Raw genomic sequence first — 25,412 nt, forward strand, 5'->3', positions numbered from 1 at the left:
ATTTTTCGCAGCATTGTAATCATAATACTTAAATTTATCCGACTAAACGTTTCTCTGTTTGCATTAAGAAGATACCATTAATATAACATCTACTGAACAAAGACATCGGAACATTATCCTTGTATAGTCCAAAATTTATGTTTAAATTTAAAATGACCTGATTGTATTGGATGAACAATTGGTTTGGTATTCCGGCAAGATAACCAAAGTATCACAAAGAGTATAATACTGGATTATAGGACAAGTCGTTACGATTAATCATGATAACGTCATTACTTTCCGATTCAATATATGAATATCATTCACGGTAAAATAACAAACAAACAAAAAACACAAAAAACAACACTTTCTTGATCTTGTCAGAATATCTTCTTTTTGACATGCCCGAACTTTCCAACAGTTAAAAGGTGACAGTTTCAATGCAAATCACGTAACTTTTAACACAGAAATGTATTAAATTATTAATGATAAATGACACAACTGTGCTAACAACCAAAAACAACAACACAAAAACAATAAACATCTACAACTGCAATAACACCAATGCTCGAAGAAAATGTGTTTATATTTTATTACTTACAGAAACTTACTATTATTTAAATATAGCTAGAAAGAACGAGTTCAAAATCTTAACTAGGGATTAGCTTGGATTTAGATTTAAACACGAGTCTGCTGTTAAGTAAATTAGACAAAAGGTATACCTTAATACTCTATAAAAAATATATGAAATTCATTTAAAATTAATTCATATTTCATATACTATGGCAATAATGCACTAAAAGAACAACATGTTTATACCTAATTTGTGTGCTTTTAGAAATACATTCATTACTAATATTTTACAAATGGGAGTGTCTGTTGTTTTGTCTTCCGTGTTTCTTCTCATGCACTTTCACACAACAGGATATGTTTAATTAAAGACAAGGATACATTTATTTCTACTTCATTCGTATTAATTTCCTTACTTATACTTATTTGAAACAGCTATCAAATAAATTACATGGGAAGTTGATTCAATTCCTCTAGCTGTAGTTATTCCCGAAAATGTGTTCTACGAGCATATTTTTGGTTTTTGTCATTACGGACTATTTGATTTCTTCTTCAATAATTGGTAAGACTTAAGCACATTGTTTTACAATTTATATACACATTTTATATCGCTTGATTAAAGCTTGAACGTATTTTTTCTTGCGTTCATGCTGCTATCGCTTCTTGGTTATAATATCTACGCTCGCTTTTCGACTGCGTTCATTCAGCATAAATGCAGGAAAAAAATGCGATCAATATTCACATTTAAATTCAAGAAAAATATTCATTGCGATTAAAAATAGCGCAATCTTTTGCAATAGAGTGTGACATGCTATTGACACCATAGGACTGTTTAAAGGAATAGTTGATTTGTTAAGTCGTATATCATTGATTAAATGACGTCGCGCTGATCCGGAGCGTAATGTTGAAAAGGAACAATGACATAATAACTCCCTGTGCGTTGCACAATATGAACGTCAAGTTTAACAATAAAAAAAGACAAGGCGAATGTAGTTATTCTCGTTTAAAGTTTAAATGTGTGTGATTACAGTCGTTAGATTATTCGGGGGTATGCTACATATATATATATATATACGAATAGGTTCTTCACATTTACGTTTATAAAGGATGTGCAAGTGTTTGCGAGTTTTAATGATATATCATTTGACTGAAAACGTACCAATTAATTGATACTTATGCAAATACAAAGTGGAATTGCAACGGTGCGGCGGTAGTACTTAAGAACTGATTATAACAATATCCTGTTACAAAGTACATAATAAAGATTCAATCATAAAACAAAGAACTAATTACAGCAATATCCTGTTACAAAGTACATAATAAATATAACATCATAAAACAATTATTGATATTTAAAGTAGGAGTGTCTGTGTTTGACACTGCCAAAGAAATGTCAAGAACAGGAAATCGAGACAGCTCAGAAGCGGCAACTATTTTTAAAAGTGTTGATAGTAAAGTGAAATTAGTGTAATGCCGATTATTCATTTATTAGCATTCGAGAAGTGTCAGGTCATTTCCTTTCTAATATCGATGCTATGTTTCAATATTTGACTGTTAGAAATGAGATATATAAATTATACTAGAATTAAAATTGATTTTAATATTTAAATATTTCATACCATACGAAGATATGTTCAACGCTGGTGAAAAAAGCATGTCAAAGTTAATAAACCAGCTTACAAGTAAACGCCCAAAACATCGGCAATGAAATGGGATCGCATATAGATAAGTAAGAATTAAGGAAGGTTAAGAGTAAATAACAAATGTGTAACATTTTTATCCCTTTACTCAATAGAGCTTATAAAAGAGCAAAATAAACGTTTAAATGCATACAGAAATGTAAGCCAACATCTGTGAAATTCACCATCATGGGTTTTGACTTTGTCATTGATATTTAGTTATCTCTGCTTTTTACAATAAATGATTTAAACGTTGCAAACACATATAAAGGAGATGTAACCAACGATTATGATACAAAATATTAGATGTAATACATTCTATCTTCCTGTCATACTCCTAGTTTATCAACGAATTAAGAATTCAAAACAAACAAAACTTTGTGAAAAGAGAACTTATTTGTGAAAAAGGGATAACAGTCTCGATTTGGCCAAGATGAAAGGACGAGTTTTTTTGTATCAGCTAAGGAGCCATCGTTATCAGAAATATTCGATAAATAATGGTGTTGTCGAAAGTGTTGTTATGGGTGTTGGTAGTAATTCTATGAAATGTCAGTTTATTTTCTTTCCAAATCATTCACATAATACTACTGTATTATCATATTCCTGACTCATAACGCTGTCAAGATGTATACATTTTGTAGACGCAGGTATTGCATTGCAATTAAGTTAATCTTATCGCAACCTATTTCTCTTAAAGTAGCAATGGGGCATTGTCCAGTGGTAGTTAGAGTTCATAGTATGTAATACAAATAAATACAGTGACAAGGTAGTTTTATATTAAATGTTTTATTAAGATTTGAGGAGAAATATTTCGTTAGGGTAAGAGATGAATCCTTTAAAACTTGTTTTAATTCAACACGAAATTCTTCCCTGGTATCCCTTTGTTGCATAATCTTCGTTGATATACCCCCCCCCCCCAACAGTTCCACTGAGTGTTTGGTGGATAAAACACGTAAAACATTCAATAAATACATTTCAATGCTGTAGGAACGAAATTGTAAATATCTTATATTGCCTTGTGCGGCAATGTTAACAAGAATCATCGCCTTGTTAATCATCTGCGGTGTAGCTTATAACATTGCCAAACAAGACACGCGTATTGCCGAACATAATCATTTTTTTTAAACAACTTAATATATCTTATTTATTTCAATGCAGGGTGTATCCTTAAAGCAAAAGACAATAATTACTTTAGTTTCAAGGCCAGTTGGCGACTTACATACTACTTAGGTGTATAGAAATACAGTTGTTGCTACTCGTATTTGTAGTAAGTTACTTGCTTATGTCAACTACACGTCTTAAGTAAGACCGCTCAAAACTAGAAGGAATGTGTTCTGTAAGAATTGTTGTAAAGAAAAACAAACACTATACTTAAGTCATGTTCTTAAGTTTTATTTGTAGGTCACAAAGTGCCATCTTAACCAGGTTAATAAACGATAGTGGGTGATTTGAACTGGCTTAATGAGAAACTTATTTATTTGAACTACAGCAATAAAGCACACTGTACATTAACTGTTTACTGGTTGAAAATGGTTTTTCCATTACTTTTTCAGATATGTTTAATCTATAATGTATATGTTTGCGTCAAAAGGTTGATTCCGTTGACAAAACTGTAATTATATGTAAATATACACTTAACGAGGGGTGTGTGATGGTTCAATTCTAATGCGGTTAGCCTAATGCGCAGTTCGTAATGTTAACCTGCTAAAGCACTAAGATCATTTTCATTTTTAGATAAGCAGACTGGCACTTTATTTTCATTGATATTCGTAAAAGTGTCACTATCTTTTTTAGTGATTTCTTATTAATGTTTACGAATACAAGAATTACATAATGAATGCACGCGTTTGTACGCTATCTTACAACCTGATAGAAAAAAACGTTTGTCGACCAAAATATCTTTCTTCTAAAGTATACTAAATTCACATTTTCCATCCCATTAGGAATTGTTAAAATTTTACATAAAAACTATAAAAGTATATGTTAATTTCGCGCCACTCGTGTTAATATCTCTTCTATGACGCTTAGCTAATAAAATACGATCTTAAATCAACAAGTATCCTTTATATCATCCTTTATACCACAAGTTACATAAGATGTAACTTTTTGGATAAGTCATAGCAATAAAACCTTACGAAAAAGTACTTTCAAAAAGTATGATATCATTATATCAAAATGAATTCGCATGATCATAGTGAGATTTGTGCATGCCAACTGTTTAAACCCCCAGTAGATTTACATTTACTTACCGTTCCAAGGCGATTTCTACCAATCCTTGATAAACAAACCTAGTTTTATATATATAGTATATATATATATATGTATGCAATGTGCGGTTTGTGAGTTTTGTGCTGTTCTTCCATGTTTTTTGTTTGTGTTTTTTTTGTGTTTGTGTTCTTAATCTTTGGCGTTAACCCAGTGTCATTAAACCGGATTTATGTTTAAACATTTTGCTACTGTGCATGTTTATGTAGTTGTTCACATAAGTATTGATTAGAAAGGGAAGTCCGTTGTATAAACTGTTCGCTTATGAGGAGCTCGCTAAGATGTTCCATACCGATCTTAGTTCGATGTTTCGTTTCAAAATTAGACCGTTTAGAATATGATATAATATACACCGAACTTATTTACACACGATGAAACAAATTCTATAATTCAGTTTGTTTTCATATGAAATTTATCTTTTCTAATATGTTCAATGCTGGTGAATCATAAAATCTAAGGTTATAACTTCTTTGCAAGTTAGACGCGCTAAACATCGCCAACCAAATAATGTCGCATATGCTAAGCATTCAAAAAATGTTTGGATTAAAGAGGAAATGCGCTATATTTATCCTTTAACTCAAAACAGCTTATTTAAAAGCTAGGAAATGTTTAAATGTGTACTGAAATATGAGCCCTTTTTGTCGATATTATGTTATGCCTGTTGTGTGTTTATAAAACATGGAAAGACTAAAACGTTGCACACATACTTACTAGAGTTGTGAATAACAGTTAGAATACAATAAAGCGCAAATATATGAGTCTCCCAATCGTCTAGGTTTGATAGCAGTATATATGGAACTACCCTAGTAAATCATATACTTTTCACGGATACTTTATCAATTATACCCTCCATTTTTTGCTGTAGTAATTAAATGTCTTTTTTGATGCATTTAAAGCCAGTACGGTCCAACCTTCTACCTATCAAGTACCCTTTTACCTGTCAAATTGTGTTTTGATGTAAGAATTATTGTTTTTCCGAGAATTAGAAAACGAAACGAAGCACATGCAATTGTTCAAAAGAGTTTATTTGTTAAACAGGGATATCGGTCGCAAATGGGCAAGATGGAAACATTGATGTTGATCATTTTGGAGATTTGATATCAACTTTAGAGCCAACATTTTCAGGTACATTCGTTAAATAATTTTGTCGTTGTATGTATTCTAAGGTAGTTAGTACTTTGAAATTACAATTAAGTTTTCCTTCCATAACAATCTTGTAAATTGACTGTGTTATCATTTTGATTTTTGATGCTGATTTCAAGATGTATGCAAAAAACAACAGATATAAAATTCAAACGGATTAGTTTTTTATATCGAAACACATCTGTATCAATATCCAGTCGCGGTTAAAGGTAATGTTGTCTCATGGGAAAAAATAAAACATCAGGAAGAAAAGTAGATTAAACCCTATATGTTTAGAACTTAAAAAAGTCTCCAAAAAACGATTTTAGGTGGTCAACCATAATTTGTTTTGTGACACAGTTGTTGGACGTGAATCTGGTCTTGCAAAATTTTAGTATTTGATTAATAAGGCCAAATAAGGTTTGTTTCTTTTATTGCCTTTGACAAAAAAGCGGGTGGGGAATGAAAGTATTGTTTTAAAATTTGATTTCCTTAATTTAGATTTGAGAAACAACATCAATCGCACGACATAAGTTATTTGAATTGTATTGGTCTAACATGTATTCAATTCAGATATTTTTCCTCTTTTTGTGTTTTCACTGAATGAACTTGGTGAAAACGAGATTGTTTACAAGAAAGTTTTGGTATGGCTTTTATTTCATTATATTTTTTATCATTATTATTATTGATTGTAAGAACTTTAATGATGCGGTATCGAATAATCGGTGTTTGGTAAGTCTGTCCACTAAATGTATGCATACCTTCAGATGATACGAAAGTGCGGCTTGTTGACGGACCCACAAATTACGAAGGTCGTGTCGAGGTGTACATAAATGGACGCTGGGGAACAATATGTGATGACCACTTCAACGCAGATGCCGCATCGGTTGTGTGCAGAATGCTGCACATAAATGTGTAAGAAACTTTAATTGACATATCAGGTTATTTTTTTTTCTTTAGTATAAATATTTGTAATATGTTTATATTTACAGACAAGTACCATTCTTCATCTTTGTTTAAGAACTGATGCCACTGTGATACCGGAAGGTTTTTATGGGGAAGGCAATGGTACGATCTGGCTAGACGATGTTCGCTGCCTAGGAAATGAGTCAAGCATTGCTGATTGTGCTCATGGTGAATTGGGGCGTACCGACTGTAAACACTATGAGGATGTAGGAGTTATGTGTGCTACAGGTGATTCTCTTTGCTGGTGAACCCAATACTTCTATTTTCATTACATGTCGCACACTTCATTGAATTGAATTGATCGTAGATACCTCATATTTCACGTGATATAATATTTACACACGTATACTGCGTAATGCTGCAATAATTGTATATGTTGTGTGAATATATTATGCATGCTGCATTGTAGAAAAGCCTGCTGAAGAATATACTTAAATAAAAAAGTAAAGTAAGGGCCATCTTCTGTTGCAACAAAAGGTTGTTTAACGTACTTTTGAATACAAAAATGGCCATTTAAAGCAAGAGAAAAATCACCAGGCCTCAATTTATCGAAACTTCTTAAGCTTAACAGGCTTAAGTTGCTAATTTCAATTAGCAGAAATACATACTTATAGTGAATTTTTATAATGAAAAATGTTTTATTGTGATTACATTAACGATAATCCTTATCTTAAGTAAATGAACATTTAAAGGAGCATATAAAACGCAAAATATTGAAAGACAAAAATAGTGGGATAATCTTAATCCTTTTATTAGAGACGTAAGAAGTTTCTAGAAATTGGGGCCTGTTGCCTTTATCTATTGTTTTAATCTCGAACGTGTCCTCTTATTGTGGAACGGATAATCGCCGGTCAATATACATTTTTATTCTTGTTTTAAAGATGCCATCTGTCGTGCTGCTGATTGGAGAGATTATGTTGGTGTGAAAGGTAATAGATCTCACCCCCAGTTCGCGTGTCTTATAGGCAACCCGGAATGCTACAATGATTCAGGTTAGAACTGTACATATATAATAGTGTATGAATTAACAAATCGCCTTCAGTTTTAAAGCATTTAATTTATTTTATGACCATTTGCAACCTTAGATGCGTTGAATTTCAAGGGCCTTTTCAATATGATATTTATATTGCAAAAAGAAGACAAAGTTTTGTTACAGTGTACTATCAATGTGAGTTCATCAAGTGAACACTGTTTGAAAACATATACTTTTTGAAATTATGACAGTTGTGAGTTTAATACTGAAACATGAACACATTGGGATGCGGGTTACTCGATGGCATAGTAGAAGGTTACCATGTTTTTACTTTAGAAAACTAGCTGCTCAGAAAGCGCGAGCAGTGTTCGTGGTGGTAAAATGTCGTAAATATATCGATTAAGTATATGTTTATAAATCATATTTTTATGTCGATAATTAAAATGGAAAAGTATGGTTTACTGTTGAAGTTGAAGATATTTCTTACAAGTTGACATACAGTCGAACCCCGTTGGCTCGAACTCGCTTGGCTCGAATTTCTAGTTGATTCTTTATACTGAAGGTAAAGATTCTCGCTTGGCTCGAATTATCCGAGGCTCGAGGTATTTCCATCGGTCACTAGGGGTTATAGTTAACGGGGTTCGACTGTATAAGTTCGAACGGTAGAGTAACTTGCTCAGTGATGTTAAAAGCGACTGTCGTTGATTCAAACCAATTTGTGCTAAAATCAGCTATTACAGATAGATCCTAAAGAGATAAGTTGGATTGTTGATAATATCACTTTTTGTGGAATTATACGACGTTTTAAAGAAGGTTTATGATAACATGAACTATTGATATATCGTTTAAACGTTTTCCGATAAAATTTTGAGAACTATACATTGCGTTTTTCTTCACAGCTACTAAACGCCAGCTCCACCATTTAACGGTGGTACAAAGAAAATGAGCTGTAGACACTCGCAGTATATCACAGTGCTATACAGTATATTGAAGAAATCGGTACCCATATAAGGAAACTAGTATTTTTAAATAAATTTAATGGTATGCAAACAAATGGTACATGCGAATATCTCTAAGATATACCGCGCCTATCAACAATATACTTGCAAATTACGATATGTGTAACAAGTCGAATCTTTTCTGTTACTTCGACTTACTCGACAGCGCCCAACTACTCGACAGGACAATCATTAAAGCTACAATACAACCAATTTTAGTGTAAGGTGCATATTTCCTTTTTAAAAAGTTCTTGTTATTTTTGTGATGTTCCGGCGTAATTACTATATATAATGGTACCTGTAAGCAACGAAGTGTACTTAAAGTTTTAGCAGATCTCAAAATATGCACAAGTACGATTCGGGCACCACAGTGTACGTGTACAGAAGTAAACACAGGGCACAGCTGCACCACTGAAGTGTCTACAGCTCATTTTCATTGCACAACCGTTAAGTGATGGAGCTGACGTTAAATGGCCCTCTTCCTTCTTAGCCAAATAGAACTGAGGCTACAAAAACAGAATGCCATACATCCCTTAAAGGTATAAGTGTGCATTTTTGTTGGTATATTTGTGTCGGTGGATGTCTAAAGTTCATTTAAAGCGAGGGCGGACAATTGCATCATGCAGGTTACCATGGTATTCAAGACAACAGCCAAAATGGCCACCGTTTTTCGAGCCCATGACAAGTCTTATTACTTGTGTTATAACTATCTAACAGAAACGTGTATTGACTTTAATGTGTTGAGTAATTGTGTACATATGTCAATCAGTCTAATATATTGTATATTTAGGTCACAAAAGTTATTTCAAGGTCATTTCAAGGTCTGCATGTGAAATTGTTTATTTTCTACAATTGTTTTTAAACATTTACAAAATAATACAGTATTGCATTAAAAGAATATAGTTCGTTGACATAGTCTCATTTCTGTTTATAATAATTCATAAGAGGGCCACATAAGATATGCTGGTAAGAAAAACCAGCCAAATATGTACCATCACCTTATTCCATTTTTTTTCCTTAGTGTTTTTTTATTAAACAAATAACATTATTTAAACGATATGGCATTTAAATGTATCAATCTGCTAAAAATCCTTATAAACGAAGTATCATGCATAAAACAATTAAGTATTGAGCTATATTAAAGTTTGCTATGTTAAACCTCCAATAGGCATTCATAGTTGGGTGATTATCAGTGTATCCCGGGGAAGAGTAGCAACAATGAAATAGCAAACAACGTTACACACAATAGTTTTTGCAAAGCCTTTAGTATATGGAACTTGTGTCATAAATTGCCAACACATGGCGGGGACCAAGAAACCAAGATTGCCGCCATAAATTGTAAATTGAGTAAAAATGTTATTTTTGAGTGTCGAAATTTTCCATTAAAGACAAGTGTGAATATTGATATTGATAAAATACGTCTACCATATTGTACTTTAAAGTGACATATGACACTTACCGCTTCAAGGTCAAGGTCAATGTAATTTTAAGGCTAAAGCACAAAAATTACCTAAACAACAACATGTGATGTATATTTTTGACAATGCGCTTCATGTAAGCAAACAGTACTGACTTTTTAATGCCAAGGACATTTGAAGGTAAACATTTCTACCACCATTTTTATTTGCTTACAAGATTTGGTGTATAAACGTAATGAATTAAATCCTCCATATTTCTGTCTGTGTAGTGGATTGACAGTGAAAACTAGGAATAAGCATGGTGATCTCAATACATGTTACTAAATGCGGACGTTAAAACATACTGTTCCCCAGAGGATATCATATCACAAATTATCTGTTTCATGTTGGATTATGTATCTTAAGGAATAGAGGAACATGTTTATAATGCACTCCATAACGATGCACAACACACAAAACAATACAATCACGGTCACAAATGATTATTTGAATTGCATTATATTTGATGGGTATCAAACAATGACACAAAAGTTTTAATACTAACATAGCAAGACTTTTATCATTCATCCAAAATATAATTTTCATATTGATTTTCATGAACATCAAAATGTCAACACCTCTTCCACTGCTAGATTTCGGAGCAACGAGTTACCTGAATATGTCGTTGAGTATAATATGATATATTTGCATTAAAATTTAAACTGCATTTTTCATTTGTCCCCAGCGTGTCGCCTTCCCAACATCAATTATGTTAGCCATGTACAGTACGTAGGCTGCGGTGAATATGCAGTTGTTATTTGTGATAGTGGGTTTGTCGCTAGTTCTATGGTGTTTGACTGCCTTGATGACGATGCCTGGGCGAATGTCAATTGCATTGAAGAAGGTACTTTCTTGCAAAAAAGTTTTATTAAATCTGCCCTCTCACAGATTGAACGTTTTGACAACTGTTTTTTATTTTTTGTCTTGGAACGAGCAAATGTTTGCGTAAATATCTGCAAACCAGTGATAAAAGACTTCTGACAAAAATTCAGATCGCAGATTTTTATATTTTAGTAAAAAAAATGATGTTTATGCATTTTTCTGAAACCGTTAGTAACTGATTTTTGTCAGCAGTCTTTTATTACTGGTTTGCAGATATTTACGCAAAAATGTGCTCATTCCAAGTCAAACAATACAAAAAGATGTAAAGCCAGTGAATCTGTGATAGTGCAGCTTTAAGAGCCGCGTGTCGTTCTAGAACACCTTAACACTAGCGTTATGCTTTCGATTGGCAGTCAATTTCTCGAGGCAGGTTTTGTATTAAATCTTCTTTTCATTTGTACTTTTAATTGTGTTTTCATGAAAAATAGTTTTGGGAAAATCACTTTAAAACAGGGCCCTCATTGAACACACTTTGTACAGTTGTTCTTCAATTCGCTAGGTAACGAAAAAGACAACGGTTCAGTGAACGCTACAAGTGCTAATGAAGATATTACCGCGGACACAGTGGTCCATGACACAGGTTAACGTTTGTGTTTACTCAAACTGTATGTCGATAGATAGCATGTCTGCCAAAATATCGCTCGTAATTGCAAAATCAAAAACCAACATAATGTTAAAACCAAAACAGAACTTAAACAGTATGGGTTTTGTAAAAATACATCATGAGTTTGAATGCTTTAATCTTTGTTGGTTTTGTGAAGTTAATGTTACCATAAAAATTGTATATCGTTCTTTATGTTTGTAGCGAAAAGTGCATTTTATGAACATTTAAGACACTCTAAACTTTAATCGTCCTCTATGAATTATAATATACTTTCACACAGTCTTTCTAATACGAATTATTCAGGGCCAATCACATGCGCTGCATCCAAAGAAAATGGCGTGGAATGGCCAGAAGCTCTTGATGGGCAGATATCTCGATACAGATGCAGTGAAGGATACCAAGGTATAGTATCATTTAGGAATTAGTGAAGCGATTACCTTTAAGTTGAAAGTGGCTATAAACTCTTGTCTTTGTTTTCCAAAGAGTAATACATGCATATCTAAACAAATTGTATGTTTATACATCACGTGACAATAAGAACAAAGTTGTTTGTATTTTAGGCGACATTTACCGTCGTTGTCAACAAGGCAAATATCTGAACCCTGTTAACAATTGCACAAGGAAGGCGATACAGGATTTATATGTCCAGGTACAAAGGAATATTCTTTCATAGTATCTTAAATATGTATTTTATTTATAGAATAATACATGGTTTACCATGGCTTTTTGTTGATAATTTCCCCAGTGGAATGAATAATTGCCCAAAGGCTTTAGCTGGGGCAATTATCAACCAAAAGCCATGGTCAGACATGTATTATCCTGTATAATACATAAGTTTTTTTCATTTGTCAATGATTTCAAATGGATTTGAAAACATGTTTTTGTGGAATAATGAAGGATATGTCATATAATTAGCATGAAGTCTGAAAGCTTTAACAATAAGATATAAAAAAATGTTTTTTAATGGCATTAGCTGCGAAAAATAACGAGTAACTGAAAATCAAAATAGCAAACCTATTCGTACGTGTTTTCAGAATAAGCATGCAATTTTTCCATTCTTCAATTTTACTGTTTTACATCGGCTGATTGTGATGTTCATTTCAATAGCGTCCGAGTTTCACAACTACATTCATTGACAGTTTTTAATGAAGATATAGTATTTCTTCCATCGGTTTTCGCGTCCACGTCGCAAAGACGGCATGATGCTCCCTGGGATGACGACTTAATTATTTAATCGGCATCTGAGTGAGCTTCGACAAGGAAAGTCGGTTGGATCTAAAGAATAAACATTTTTTTATTATTTACAACAATCGGCGCTGTGTGACAATTCTGATCTCATTTATCGCGTCTCTAACAACATTTTTGCGTTAAAATATCTTTGAGGGGGTTAAGCCAACCATCCGGTGAGGATAAATTCTTTCTTTGGCATCGAAAGTCAACTCTGTCTGGCTGGGAAAAGTTGCGAGGGTAAACAATATATTTATAATTACTATTTGTTTAATTTTGAAGGTGTTTAATGGCTCCCTCAATGCTACGGATGCTTTGTTGAAGTTAAACCAGGAAACGAATAGCTTGACAACTGCCAACGAGAATATGCCGACAGTGGGCGATCTACAGAATGTTAACCAGATTCTTGATAAAGTCATTGAAGACATCAAAATCAATTCTGCTACAATCGAAAACGACACTGACGTATGTGCTTTTCATAGCTAGTTTAGAAATATAAACAAACATAAACATCATAATTTTCTCGAAGCAATCACAAATGTGTGTGTTTGTACAGTTGTCTATTAAGATGTCATATTTGCTCTCTTTTTTAAGAGTTTCTTCGAAGTTGCGAATAATTTACTAAATGGGAATGCGACATCGTCTTGGAAAAGTTTAATTAATGACGTATGTATGTTTTCCTTATGTTAGAAAATGTATCTGATTTTTTTTTTATTAAGACTCCTTGACTACTCAATTTTCTTGGTTTCTAATGTTATTAAAATAAAATTGCACATAAAACATTATTAATTGTTTTAATTACTCAAAATAAATAAAGGTCAATATGACAATATGACAATTTCCTCAAGCTACGCTTAGGCTGTATTAAAGGTTACCCTTCTGCTCAGACATTTAGCTGCGGAAGACATTGTACGTTTAGGGTTGATAATTTTTTTTTCGGAGAAATCATAAACTTTTTGCTAGGCTAGGGAATTTTCAAAATAATCACTATGTTTTGAGTGATAATTATCTAAATGCGATATACCCATTTCGATTTCGGATGTTATAACGCTGGTACAAAATGACGTGGAATTTTACTTTTGCCAAAAATACATCCCCAAGCATGTCTGGATGTCGGGTTTCATTTAAAATTGTATACACGTTTTATTTTGCTCTGAAAAATGGTCAAAATAGAATATTCTCACTGTTTTTCTTTCGAAAAATACATGTTCTTTTTCCATCTTCTCTTAAAGACATAATCGCTTTATAAACAATCCCTAACCAATAGTGTGAATAACAAATTGTTTTTGAAATTGTAACAGATGTTTATCACTTCAAACATTGTCCTTATTAAATGATTTACCCTACTTTACTATTTCCTTATATACATATAAAAGTATACATTGACGACAAATGTTTCCGATTTCTGAGATGCAACTTACCTCTTCTTGAAGAAACGTTAGGTAATAATAATAAAAAAAAATATTACGCTTAACTGATATATGAATACGAATCGCCATTTTGTGGCGAATATAACCTTAGGTTAGTGTTTGATTTATTTCTCTGAACAACAGAAGGGAGTTGGTGCCGACTCAGTTATAAACACAATCGACCATTTTATAACGAAAGTTGTAAACTTTTCTAACGGTGATTGGAACAAGACGTTCGACAAGTCAAATTTGTGTAAGTAGTTTGTTAAGTATTTAGAAATTGTGTTATTATCAAATAAAACATATTCATTTTGTTAACTAAATCATAATAATGGATCTGAAACGTTAAAAAAACTCTAAATCTAATATAACATATTAATTAGCTTGAATGTTCCTTATTATGAGTGTTTTCCTGAGTTATATTGCAAGCATGTAAGCTTGTTAAATCATATTATAGTATATTTCAATAATTTTAGTTATAGAAATAGGGCAGGTTGACAAATGTGTAAACATTAGTTTTCCGTCTGCTGCTGCCAGTACGACCGATCAGATCGTCGTCGGCTGTGGACAAGGTAGCCATATCTTGTAATTGGTTCATGATTAGACGCAAGGGTCATTTCATTTTGTACACATAGTTATACGTAATACGTAAATGGAATAGAACCACAATGTCTATGCAATAGAAATTAATTTTAAATTTAATTTTAGAAAGGTTTATGACTCTATCAAAGATTTATTGTTTTTGTTTATGGGATAATAAAAATGTCTTTACATGTTCTTAACTTTTTATATCAAAACGAAACACTGTTGTCTAAAGGACATAACGTTTATTTTGATAACAGTAATTGGCCAAAAATCGTAACTTATTTGCCACTCCGATGTATCTTCAGCAATGTGTCAAAATATAATATATTATGTGATATCGAACGAACTTGTTTTAAACATTGATTCTAATTATGTTTTGTTTGTCTCGTTTAAACGGTTCGGCTCGATTGCTTTGTTAGGAATACTGTTGCAAATGTTTAAGTTCTGAAAAATATATTTTTGTAAGACAGATATTGGGAAAAAGGTATTTAGCGGCAGCTTGTTTAAAAGTATTTCGGGAATGTTGCCTACCTCTTCAAACGATATCGACTCGTACGTATAATGTCCTTTCCATATCTGTTCTTTTCGCATGTTTTACGTATCTACAAAATATAAACATGGCATTTGCATTAAGTTATATTCATACGTAGCTTCATTTTTAGAAGATATTGTTTAGACAATTAAATGTGCACAACTACGAAATTGAGCTAGCTTCGGTCGATACCACAGCTCAATGCTAGCAATTTCCCTGCATGACATAGAATATGTTATAGTTTGAAGTATTAAAAGTTCTTTGTTGTGTCGATTGCCAGGTTAGACAGATCAATCAACGGTCCGGTCTTGTCCTTTAGTTTTTACGGGCATCACATCAAGACTGAGAACGTCAGAATGAGCTTCCATCTTTTAAATGTATGTACATGTTTAAATACATATTTCGACATTCGATGTTTTCATATTTTTGGAGTTTCTATCCGTTAATTTCTTGTGTTATTGTTATGTTTGGTGTATTTTGACTTATAGATTTCTTTGCATCTTTAAATAATTATATACCTGTTCTAATTTTTAATCAGTTGCTATGTACCTGTAGTTGCTTTTTCACTATATACTATTTGTTTTACTATATTCTTCATTGTCGGGAAGTTTGGGCTGCTCCGATGAGAATTACATTTTGATACGGAAAGTACTGATAAATGTTGGGAGAAGTTCCCCAGTGAATTCATGTACCAGTGAACTTGTGTTTTTAATTAATTGAACTCGTGTTTCACTGATAGTTCAAATTCGGTTACCCAATCAATTATTGATACAGCTTTTATATGCGAGTGTGGTCAGTGTATGTTGTTTGTTTTGCATCTCGTCCAGTACCTCTTGGGTCCTAGTCGTATACCGTTTAACAAGGGTGTTACTTTAATACTACTAGGCTTGTCCCTGTAATTTTCATTGTCTTATTAGTTTTCACTGACAATGCCGTGGCGGTAAGCCCAACATAAAATTATACTGATATTTGTGTGTTTGTTTACTTGTGACCTAAAGTGTCTTTCGCTTATTGATGTGAATGCTCCTTTATAATTTTATGATTGGTCAGAGTTTATGCGTGGAAATAGACTTATATTTCTTTTGTTTTTGTCCAATTATTTCAGAATAGCCTAACAAATCCGTTCTGTTCCTTCTGGGAAACAAATCGAAGGTACATCCTAATATATTTGTGGTTCCTTAAATTCAATAAATTTGAGAGTATACAATTTATACATTAAATGGTTATCAGCATATACATATATTTTCAAAAACAAAATTGAATATTTAAAATACAAATTTGATAAACCATAAATATATGCATTATGGGAACAAATATAACAGTGAAAATATTTTGCTCAATTTTCAAACGTATGAGCAATGGTTTTTATTAAGGATGGCAACGGGTAGTAAAATTGGTAGTCCGGTACTCAGACAATCTTTCGATCGAGTACACGATTATACGGATAAATTTAATTTGGTTTTCGGGAAAGAAAATTTTTGTGTATATATGTATCGGTCGTGTACATCGTGCGTTGTTCGTAATATTGGCAATTGCATCTTTAAATAAGACTATACCCTAACAGACAAATCAACAGAACGAAAAGAAGTATTGTTTCATGCTTTTAATTTGTCGTTTTCATTTCATTTTATACGTATATGTACTACAATATAAATGGAAAGCAAAACTCGGATCATATTCGAGCGTCGAGATGATCGAGACTACACTCAATAATTCAGAATTACAATAAACGAAAATTATTTACAAATTGTTTAGTTGTTTACTCTACGAAATACTATTTAAAATGACAGTTCTTCATACTGAAATATTGTTGTTTTCCTCATTAATATTTGTTTGTCCATGATTAAGATATCCACCAATCAATTGTGATAATCGTTGCTAAAAATACGCCCATTCAGGAATCATTGCACGTAACGGCCGTTATTAATTCGCTCGTCAACGTCCATTGTTTGGTGAAAACACACTTATTGGTGAACAATACAATTCTGTAAGAGATGTATCGCTATCAAAACATCGGTAATTGACATCAGTGCGTTATGCAAATTATGGTCATTCGTTGACAGTTTGCAACTATCACAATAACTGTCAAGTAATGTATTACGGTGTACACAACGGGAATTAGAGGGGCCGTTAATTGTCGGCTTGGATACACGAAAGATCTGATACTTACGTCTGTTAATTGTGAATTTTATAAACAAAATATCAATCATCTGAGTACTTGAGTAGTGATTTGATACTCGGGTACTCAAATGATTGATCGAGTACTCGAGTACTCGGTTACTTATTGCCATCCCTAGTTGTTATACAAACCATTCATATGTAAACGTTAGTAAGGTAATAGATTGGACTAGTTCATGCTTTTTGAGTGTAGAACATAGTTTTGATTTGAACGCATTTGCGCTCAAACATAATAATGCTATAGGATAGAATTGATGAAAGCGGACCAAATGCACTTCATTATCACAATTGTGCCCATTTAACTTTAATTCAAAAAAGAAGATGATTGGCATACTAGTACGGCGGTAAAAGTAAGTTAAGTAAATTTAAGTCATCATTTTTATATATCATTTTATGTGAAACATATCTTTTCGAAACTACAATTCTTGATTAATAGTCTGATATGTTTGATTACTTTTACACAAATCAAAATGAGTTCAATCAAGTTGATATCTTTCCCTAAGTCATTTTGTATTACATACGACTGTGTTGTCTCTTTTGTAGCGGGAAAAGCCTTTGGTCTACTGATGGATGCACTTTGGAACAATTTGATAGGGAAAGGGGAACCGTGTCCTGCCAGTGTAACCACCTGACAAACTTTGCTGTTCTAATGAGCCCCGCAAGTCCATCTGAAACGGTCGTGATATAATTCGTTTTCTCGTCATAAAGTGCTTATTACTAAAATGTGTTGTACATGTGTACACATAACTGCCAGTAAGACCTGTATAGTGCATGCAGAACGTCTTTTTACCCGCATTATCAAAAAATAATTATTCAGACATTTAATGGGTACAGAAGATTTTCATTATTTCTGTTATTTTTTATTTTAATTTCCTGAAAAAATTCCTATTTATTTTCTGATAAATATATGCAAGTCCTTAACTATTTAGGAAACTTTTCACCATCGCCGTCTTGGAGTTTTGTCAATTGTGGGATGCAGTATATCTATAATTGGCTTGTTTCTTACCATCACGACCTATGTCTACTTTTGGAGGTAAATGGAGTTTTTATATACATAATGTATGAGTGATTTGAGAGATGAAGGAGTAAGGTTGACGAAAAAGACATAAATACTTGCAATAAATGTTATAATAGTAACTTTATGAAAAATATTAAGATTATGTCAAAAAGATATAATTGAGATTTATATCCTTACAGAGTTGTACGTACGCCGAGGTCAGCTTTACTTGTCAACCTGTGTACGGTTTTACTTCTGGCATACGTCGTGTTTCTGGCAGGGGTCAACAGCACTTCACAACATGTAATTACGTCCAAAGAATAATGGCATTTCAAATTTAAAAGGCCAGTCTAAAATAATGACTGTATAATCCGTTTGTGGTAGAAATGTTTACATTTGTGAATTATCATTCAAAGTTATGCGTTTGATCCTTGCTACAACATTTGAGAACACATTGTGTGTCGTCATAACTGAAAACCTAAAGATTTATCCACTTTATTCGGTGATTTGTCTGTACATTGTGTGTGTTTTTATGTCTTACAGGCCATGTGCACGTCCATTGCCGTTCTGCTCCACTACATGTTTTTGGTTGCCCTTTTCTTGATGCTATCGGAAGGATGTATAATTGCACAAATGGTGCTTAGACCTCATGACAAACGAAACGCATTACATGCATTGCTTGGAATTTCTTACGGTAGTTGAACATATAAATCACAAAGTCGTTATATACGCATTATGGTTAACTTAAAGACAAAAACATATATTGAAAACCCATTGTTTTAAGGTTTTCAATAAAAAAGAAGCTTTCTGATAAAAAATAAATAATTAAATAGTAATGCACTGGGATCTATTTGAGATATATGATTTAAAGAGTGTCCTTTTTCGATAAGAACATGAAAACAAGATAACCTTAATGAGTTGAAGATAAAGTAAGTAAGTCTAGTAAAGTAGTTCTGTATTTAACTGATCTTAACCATAAACAACATAGATCTTATAGCCTGACCAAGTCCCCAAAATACATTTTCGCGAACCCTTTTTAGTCAACTGTTGGAAAAACCCCTAACAAAACTACTGTAAATTGATGCTAACCATGTTTTTGTTCGGTAAGCAAACATAAGTATTTCCCCTATTTAGAGGCTATATATTTTCAGGAATACCCCTGATCGTTGTCATCATTTCTGCTGCATCATCTAAACTGAAAGGTTATGGAAATGACAAATTGTAAGTTCCCACAAATAAATGAAGTTTTTTTGTTAAATTGTTTGGTTTTAGTTTCAAGAGGGCTGCATTTTTGTTTTTCTTTATTTCTAGCTGTTGGCTAAGCATTGATTTGGGACTTTTCTGGGCCTTTGCTGGACCGGCATTGGCAATCGTATTTGTGAGTGTTTTCCTTTATATGTTCTTGATAACGATCTTGATTGCAACCTAAACAAATCTTACAACAATATTCTCGTAGCTATTCTTGTTGCAGAAATAGTTTGATAAGCATGTTGATGAATGAGTAAATGGTAAATGCTTGAAAAGAAACAAAAAACAACAAGAAAACTTACAGGCATCAATCACATGCTCTTAAAATATTATTTTCTTAATATGGATAATATTCATTTGCGTTTTTGCTTCAATGAATTTTCAGGTATTGTTTTTATGCTGGATGTGCTGTTGGTTTTATTATTCTTACTAGTTATGTTTATGTTTCTGTTAAAGACGAACACCATCATCACAGTCGCTGTCATCAAAAGGATGTTTGGGACTTCCGCTTTGTCAAAACGTGGAGATGCTGACAAGATCAAGAACGTTTCATTTCTCTATCGCTGCCTTACGCTTATGACTTGCACACGTCTTTAAACTATTTTGATACCAATTTTAAAACTTCTTAAAATGTTAGTCAACATTGTATTGAATTGTTTGAAACAATCATGAGTGAAAGCGTTCACGTCAGACGTAAAGTAGCATGTTATTTGCACCGATATAATGACAACTGGTAATTTCATAATTGCCCGATGTTATATATTGAGTCCTAGTCTTATTGGTGAGTATTTCATGCTATTTTGTTGGTCTGATATGTTTACTGTTATTTCTCAAATGCAAGGTGAATGCCAATTGTATGCTCAATGTTTACATACTTTAGTATGGAAGTAAACGCATACATCATTTGCGTTTTACACCTGCTTGTGTATAAAAAAAAATCGTTAAAAATTAGTATTATCTGTTACAGGACCGGGCTACGTAGCGTGTGTGTCTTGTTGCCAGTGTTCGGGATCACGTGGTTTTTCGGAGTGTTTGCTGTCAACAGAGAAACAGTCGTGTTCCAGTACCTCTTTGTCATCTTCAACAGTCTACAGGTACACGTTCAATATTCTGCATGCACACGTACAACGACCTGCAGGTACACCTATAACATAGTGGCGGTACACGGACAATAGTATGTAGGTACACGGACTAAAGTGTTTATGTACACGTGTAACAAATTGTCATTGTGCACGTACAACAGTCGGAACACATATACTATTATGTAAGTACACGCTCGCTGTTATGTAGGTACGTGTACAATAACATGAAGGTACAAGTACAACAATTTGTTTTCTGCTGATTGAAACATTGATCATATCTCCATATATAACCACATATAATTGAAACTAGTAAGTATTTTGTTCCACAGTGCACATACACCTTTGCATAAACCGTCAAAAAAAGCTCTTAAATGAAACAAAATAACTATGTTTTTATTTTCAGGGGGTCCTTATATTCGTTGTTCAGTGCATTCTGGATAGAAAAGTATGTTTGCTCCCATTTTTAATGTATTAAAACTGCAAAGATAGACGCGTTTATATTATGCGTGTAAAAAGATAAAACCGTGTACTGCTCTAAGGTATGTAATCCAACACACTCACTTGTGAATAATAATTCGGTGACTGCATTGTCTATAACACGATAAAACCATGTATCGAAGGTGCAGGAGGTGTTCAAAGCTAGGCGAGCCCGGTGGCATGCACCAGAGGTCTCGATCACTGCTACTGAAATGAAATCGGTAATGATTAATTGTATTATAATTCTTATTTTGTGTGTTTGTTAAATTGTAATTAACAAAACATTACTTCGTAATTATATTGTTCGTAATATAAACTTTTCACAATAACAAGAATAAACATAGAATATATAAGAATATATTACAGTATTTGATTGAGAGAAAGGTTATTTATTGACATTTGTTTACAGTTTAAAAGTGGCTTAGTGCAATTTTAAGACTCTTCATTAATATGTTAAATATGCGAAATAACTTAATGTTTTAGCTAATCCAAGACATCGATTTGTAAAGAAAATAGAACAAGACATTTGCTGACATATGTACATGTGCACATAATATTCGAACATCAATTTTGCCATTCGTTTGCATCCCTAGCACATATTTTTAACTTTAATCAACATCTAACAAGAATGCCGTAAGAACAAATAAGTTATACTAATCCGGTCTATAAACCAGATCGACTTAGAAACGATGTATTGGTATCTACATATTTGGGAAATATCATAGTTTGAATGTATGACGTAAAGCCTTAATGATTAGTCATTAAAGCAACTATGCACCAGATGATCAATTCACAAGAAAAAAAGACAATTGTCTAAAACTGTCATAAACTTGGTATTAATGTGTACAATGCATTTAAGCTTACTAACAAAAGTACCACCTAGTTTACAATTTATCTTAGTTAAGCAGTTGTATCGTATTTTTTCATTAAAAAAGATGGGTATGTCTACCTAGTAGAATTCATTTCTTGGCTAGTCGGTGTTATTACGTGAGATTACCGAGTTAGGTGTATAGCTTTATAGAGTAAGCCGTCGTAGCTCAGTGGATACGACGCTGGACTGCAATTTTGGCGACACATGTTCGAACTCGGTCTCCGACATTTTTTTTTTTTTTAGTATTTTTTACAATTATGATTTCAAAGCGAAACACGTTCTATTAAATAATTGTCCTGAGATTATATGACAAATCTTTTTTTGGTGTCAATCTGGTGTACAGTCCCTTTAACATTTACCCCTTAAATGCTCTAAACGTCTCATAATCTATTTTGTTTTCAGCAAATTATGACGTGTGTTATAGCTGTAGTCGATTAATCGTGGTAGTTATTGAAGGCTGCATGAAATGAAAGTGGGTTATAATGTAAATATATATATATTATCAAAATATGATTGTGTGTTTACAGAAATCCTCGGCTGTACCAAATCAAGCGTGATGTCTACTGAATCAACTGTATAACTGACCAATTTACAGACTAAAGTATATACTTACAGTCGAATCTGTCAATAAGTTGATCAGAAGTAAATATATTCGGTGTCTATCGGGTAGAAATCCCACATATGTTTAAGCTTCGTTAGAATTACCTTTAAATTGAAAATACATCTACATCCCCTACAAAATTGGACTTAAAATATTATACATAGGTAATCATTTGGAAGAGAAGTTTAGCGAACACATGTTATTTTTCTTTTTTGATATGTTTTTCTTTATATATTCTCAGTTTTAGTATAATGATGCTTTTTATTATGAAACTCTATGACCACACAGTCTTAAACGTTTTATTTTTTAAGGCAGAATGTGTGTGATGCTGCAAAATAGCTGCATCATATCTTTAAAAAGTTATGCAATAGGTACTCTTAATTCTATTCGTCCGTGTGCATTTAGTGTTGAGATCCATAATCATTGAAGTACTTGGGGTTTCTATTATTTTATTTTTATTTGTTTTATTATTAATTTTCCTCAAGTTAATGCAAACTTTGATAAGATTTACATTTTACGTTTTTACCTTATTCAGGAATGGTGGTATAAGAGTGAGGTTTGTGCACGTAAAATGGTTTAAACCCCAGGTAAATTGACATTTTACTGACCGTTCCAAGGCGGTACCTAACAATTCTTGATAAACAAACCTATTGTTTTATATAGTAAATGTGCACTGTGTTGTTTGCGGAGTTTTGTGCTATTCTTAAATGTTTCTAGTTTGTGATTATTTTGTTTTGTGTTCTATGTCGTTGGCGTTTACCCTGTGCCATGAAACGGGGTTTATAACATAAAGCTATGTTTAAACTTTTGGCTACTCAGCTTGTTTCTGTAGTTTTTGCCCATAAATATTCATTCAAGGTGGAAACATATGAAAACGAAATATTAACTTGTTCCTACACTCTTTAAGATACAATTTAGTTCATTCAAATTTTTTTTGGAGACATATCAAGTGGTGAATTCAACTGACTTAGTTATCTTTGGCATATTTTTAATTTATAATCGCTTTAGAACTGTCGATAATAATGAAATCTAACGACGAGTAATTATTTTGAATTATAAATTACTCTTTATCACAGTAATGTTATATACTTGCATGTTTAAATTGTTATTTATTTTATGCAATTATTTATTGTATATGTCATTTGAATTACTGTTTCCTTGTTTACCAAGTCAGTATCTAGTCAACTTTAAAGTATTACATATGTTATTCAGGTATTTTTTGAATTTAGTGCAAGATGGTATTTTATTTCACGAGACTCAGTGTGAGTAGAAAAAATATAGTTTCACGACGCATTTACCTTATTATTGCAGTCACGATCAGTGCAAAACATATGTTGACAAAACATATCGTTTTTGTCTGTTGAAGTTTCTTAAGTGGAATATAATCACCGTCATCGTCTGAGCAGCGTTTGTAGTCTGACCGTTTGCAAGCTAGGGTATTAAAGGTCGAAGCCATGAGAAGATTGTTCACCACGCTACGTTGATGACATTATGTAGATGAAATGTTAGTCAGACTATGTTTATGGCTTGTTTGTTTGGTTAATTTCCCAGTAAGGTCCGAGCTTCCTTAGTTTGAAGATTTAAAAGGGGATACAATCTTAAAACCAAGTGTTCGAATATTTGTGTTTTGCATTTTGCTCAGAATTTGTATTCTTTTGTACAAATATGAGCAAATGAAAGAAATTGCGCGACAATGTTTACTATTGCAGTTATCGATAGTATGATGTTTTTATTTACAGAAAATATCTGTCTGAAGTCATAAGTTTTTTTTCTTTATTCAATCACAAATCATTATTTTAATAATTCTGTTGCTGCTAAAGTGCGGTGATTCATTGAATTAAATGAGAGTTACTACATCCAATCGTAAATGTTTCTATAATAGCATTCAAACTAGCGATAAACTTCTTGTATTGTACATTGATTAACATAAGCATTGCTAAAATTGAAAATAAATGGTTAAAAAGCGACAACTCCTACATTACCATGGCATACAAATTTATTTTTATATTATTTAAAATGAAGCTTGCTGCCGTGTTATTTTGTGTTAAAATTGCACTGATAAACCCCGATCCTCCACCAAAATAGCCTAACACAAATACTTATTATCAAGTTATTTCATTGTACTTAATATAGTGTTTAATATTTGTGTATTAATCTTTTATTTTCGTTTTTCTTTTTACATGCCCTTATGAAAGTATTTATATATATATATATATATATATATATATATATATATATATATATATATATATATATATATCTACTACAGATATTAAGGTGACCATATATATATTAATCTAGGCATTATGGGGACCGCTGGATTAAGGTGACAAAAATTGGTCTCCTTAATATTTTCAGTCCAGATTTGATGTATCAAATGTCAATAAAAATGTCCATTGACAGTAAGTTGATAAGCTTGAATGTTTATTTACGAGATAATTTCATTGTTTTAAATCTTATTATCTTTTAATATTAAAAAAAATATTCTTAAACTTTTGTGTGTGTATATTTGTGTATCCATAAAAATAGCTATTAAGGCGACCAGGGAAAAAATCATAATTTTGGTCAAAAATAGCTATATACTAAGCATTTTTTATTTGTTTTACTTTATTTACAGCCTATTGTATATTATCCCGAAGTTTCATTCCATAAAAAACAGAAATAAGGAAATTCGATATTTCGTGTACCATCAGCATCCAAATTTTCAAGT

General features: G+C 32.5%; 1 protein-coding gene across 3 annotated transcripts; it reads left to right on the forward strand.

Moving 5' to 3' along the window:
• Positions 1-927: 927 nt before the first annotated feature.
• Positions 928-24,883, forward strand: LOC128205288 (adhesion G protein-coupled receptor L3-like). Of its 3 annotated transcripts, XM_052906819.1 has the most exons (28): positions 928-1,111; positions 5,532-5,618; positions 6,383-6,530; positions 6,637-6,809; positions 7,463-7,573; positions 10,695-10,853; positions 11,391-11,471; positions 11,799-11,897; positions 12,056-12,144; positions 13,005-13,187; positions 13,317-13,388; positions 14,276-14,384; positions 14,608-14,703; positions 15,187-15,268; positions 15,529-15,625; positions 16,354-16,400; positions 17,970-18,102; positions 18,356-18,459; positions 18,624-18,726; positions 18,967-19,117; positions 19,575-19,644; positions 19,735-19,801; positions 20,128-20,213; positions 20,639-20,765; positions 21,157-21,198; positions 21,374-21,451; positions 22,629-22,702; positions 23,238-24,883. In XM_052906819.1, exons 1-27 carry the CDS (start codon positions 1,045-1,047, stop codon positions 22,656-22,658), a joined length of 2,691 nt encoding a protein of 896 aa, XP_052762779.1. In that variant the 5' UTR covers positions 928-1,044; the 3' UTR covers positions 22,659-22,702; positions 23,238-24,883. The 3 variants fall into 3 exon arrangements, with proteins under 3 accessions (XP_052762779.1, XP_052762777.1, XP_052762780.1); XM_052906817.1 differs by having other exon boundaries at positions 22,629-24,883; XM_052906820.1 differs by lacking the exons at positions 21,157-21,198; positions 21,374-21,451; positions 22,629-22,702; positions 23,238-24,883 and having other exon boundaries at positions 20,128-20,303; positions 20,639-20,706.
• Positions 24,884-25,412: the final 529 nt, after the last annotated feature.

This window comes from Mya arenaria, chromosome 10 (genome assembly GCF_026914265.1).
Source record: "Mya arenaria isolate MELC-2E11 chromosome 10, ASM2691426v1".
In the NCBI taxonomy this organism is placed as follows: Eukaryota; Metazoa; Mollusca; class Bivalvia; order Myida; family Myidae; genus Mya; species Mya arenaria.

Coding starts and splice junctions, on each gene's coding strand:
- LOC128205288 (XM_052906817.1), top strand. CDS start 1,045: ATGTGTTCTACGAGCATATTTTTGGTTTTTGTCATTACGGACTATTTG. Junction 11,898..12,055: donor ATGCAGTGAAGGATACCAAG/GTATAGTATCAT, acceptor TTTGTATTTTAG/GCGACATTTACCGTCGTTGT. Junction 14,704..15,186: donor CGTCGTCGGCTGTGGACAAG/GTAGCCATATCT, acceptor TTTGTAAGACAG/ATATTGGGAAAAAGGTATTT.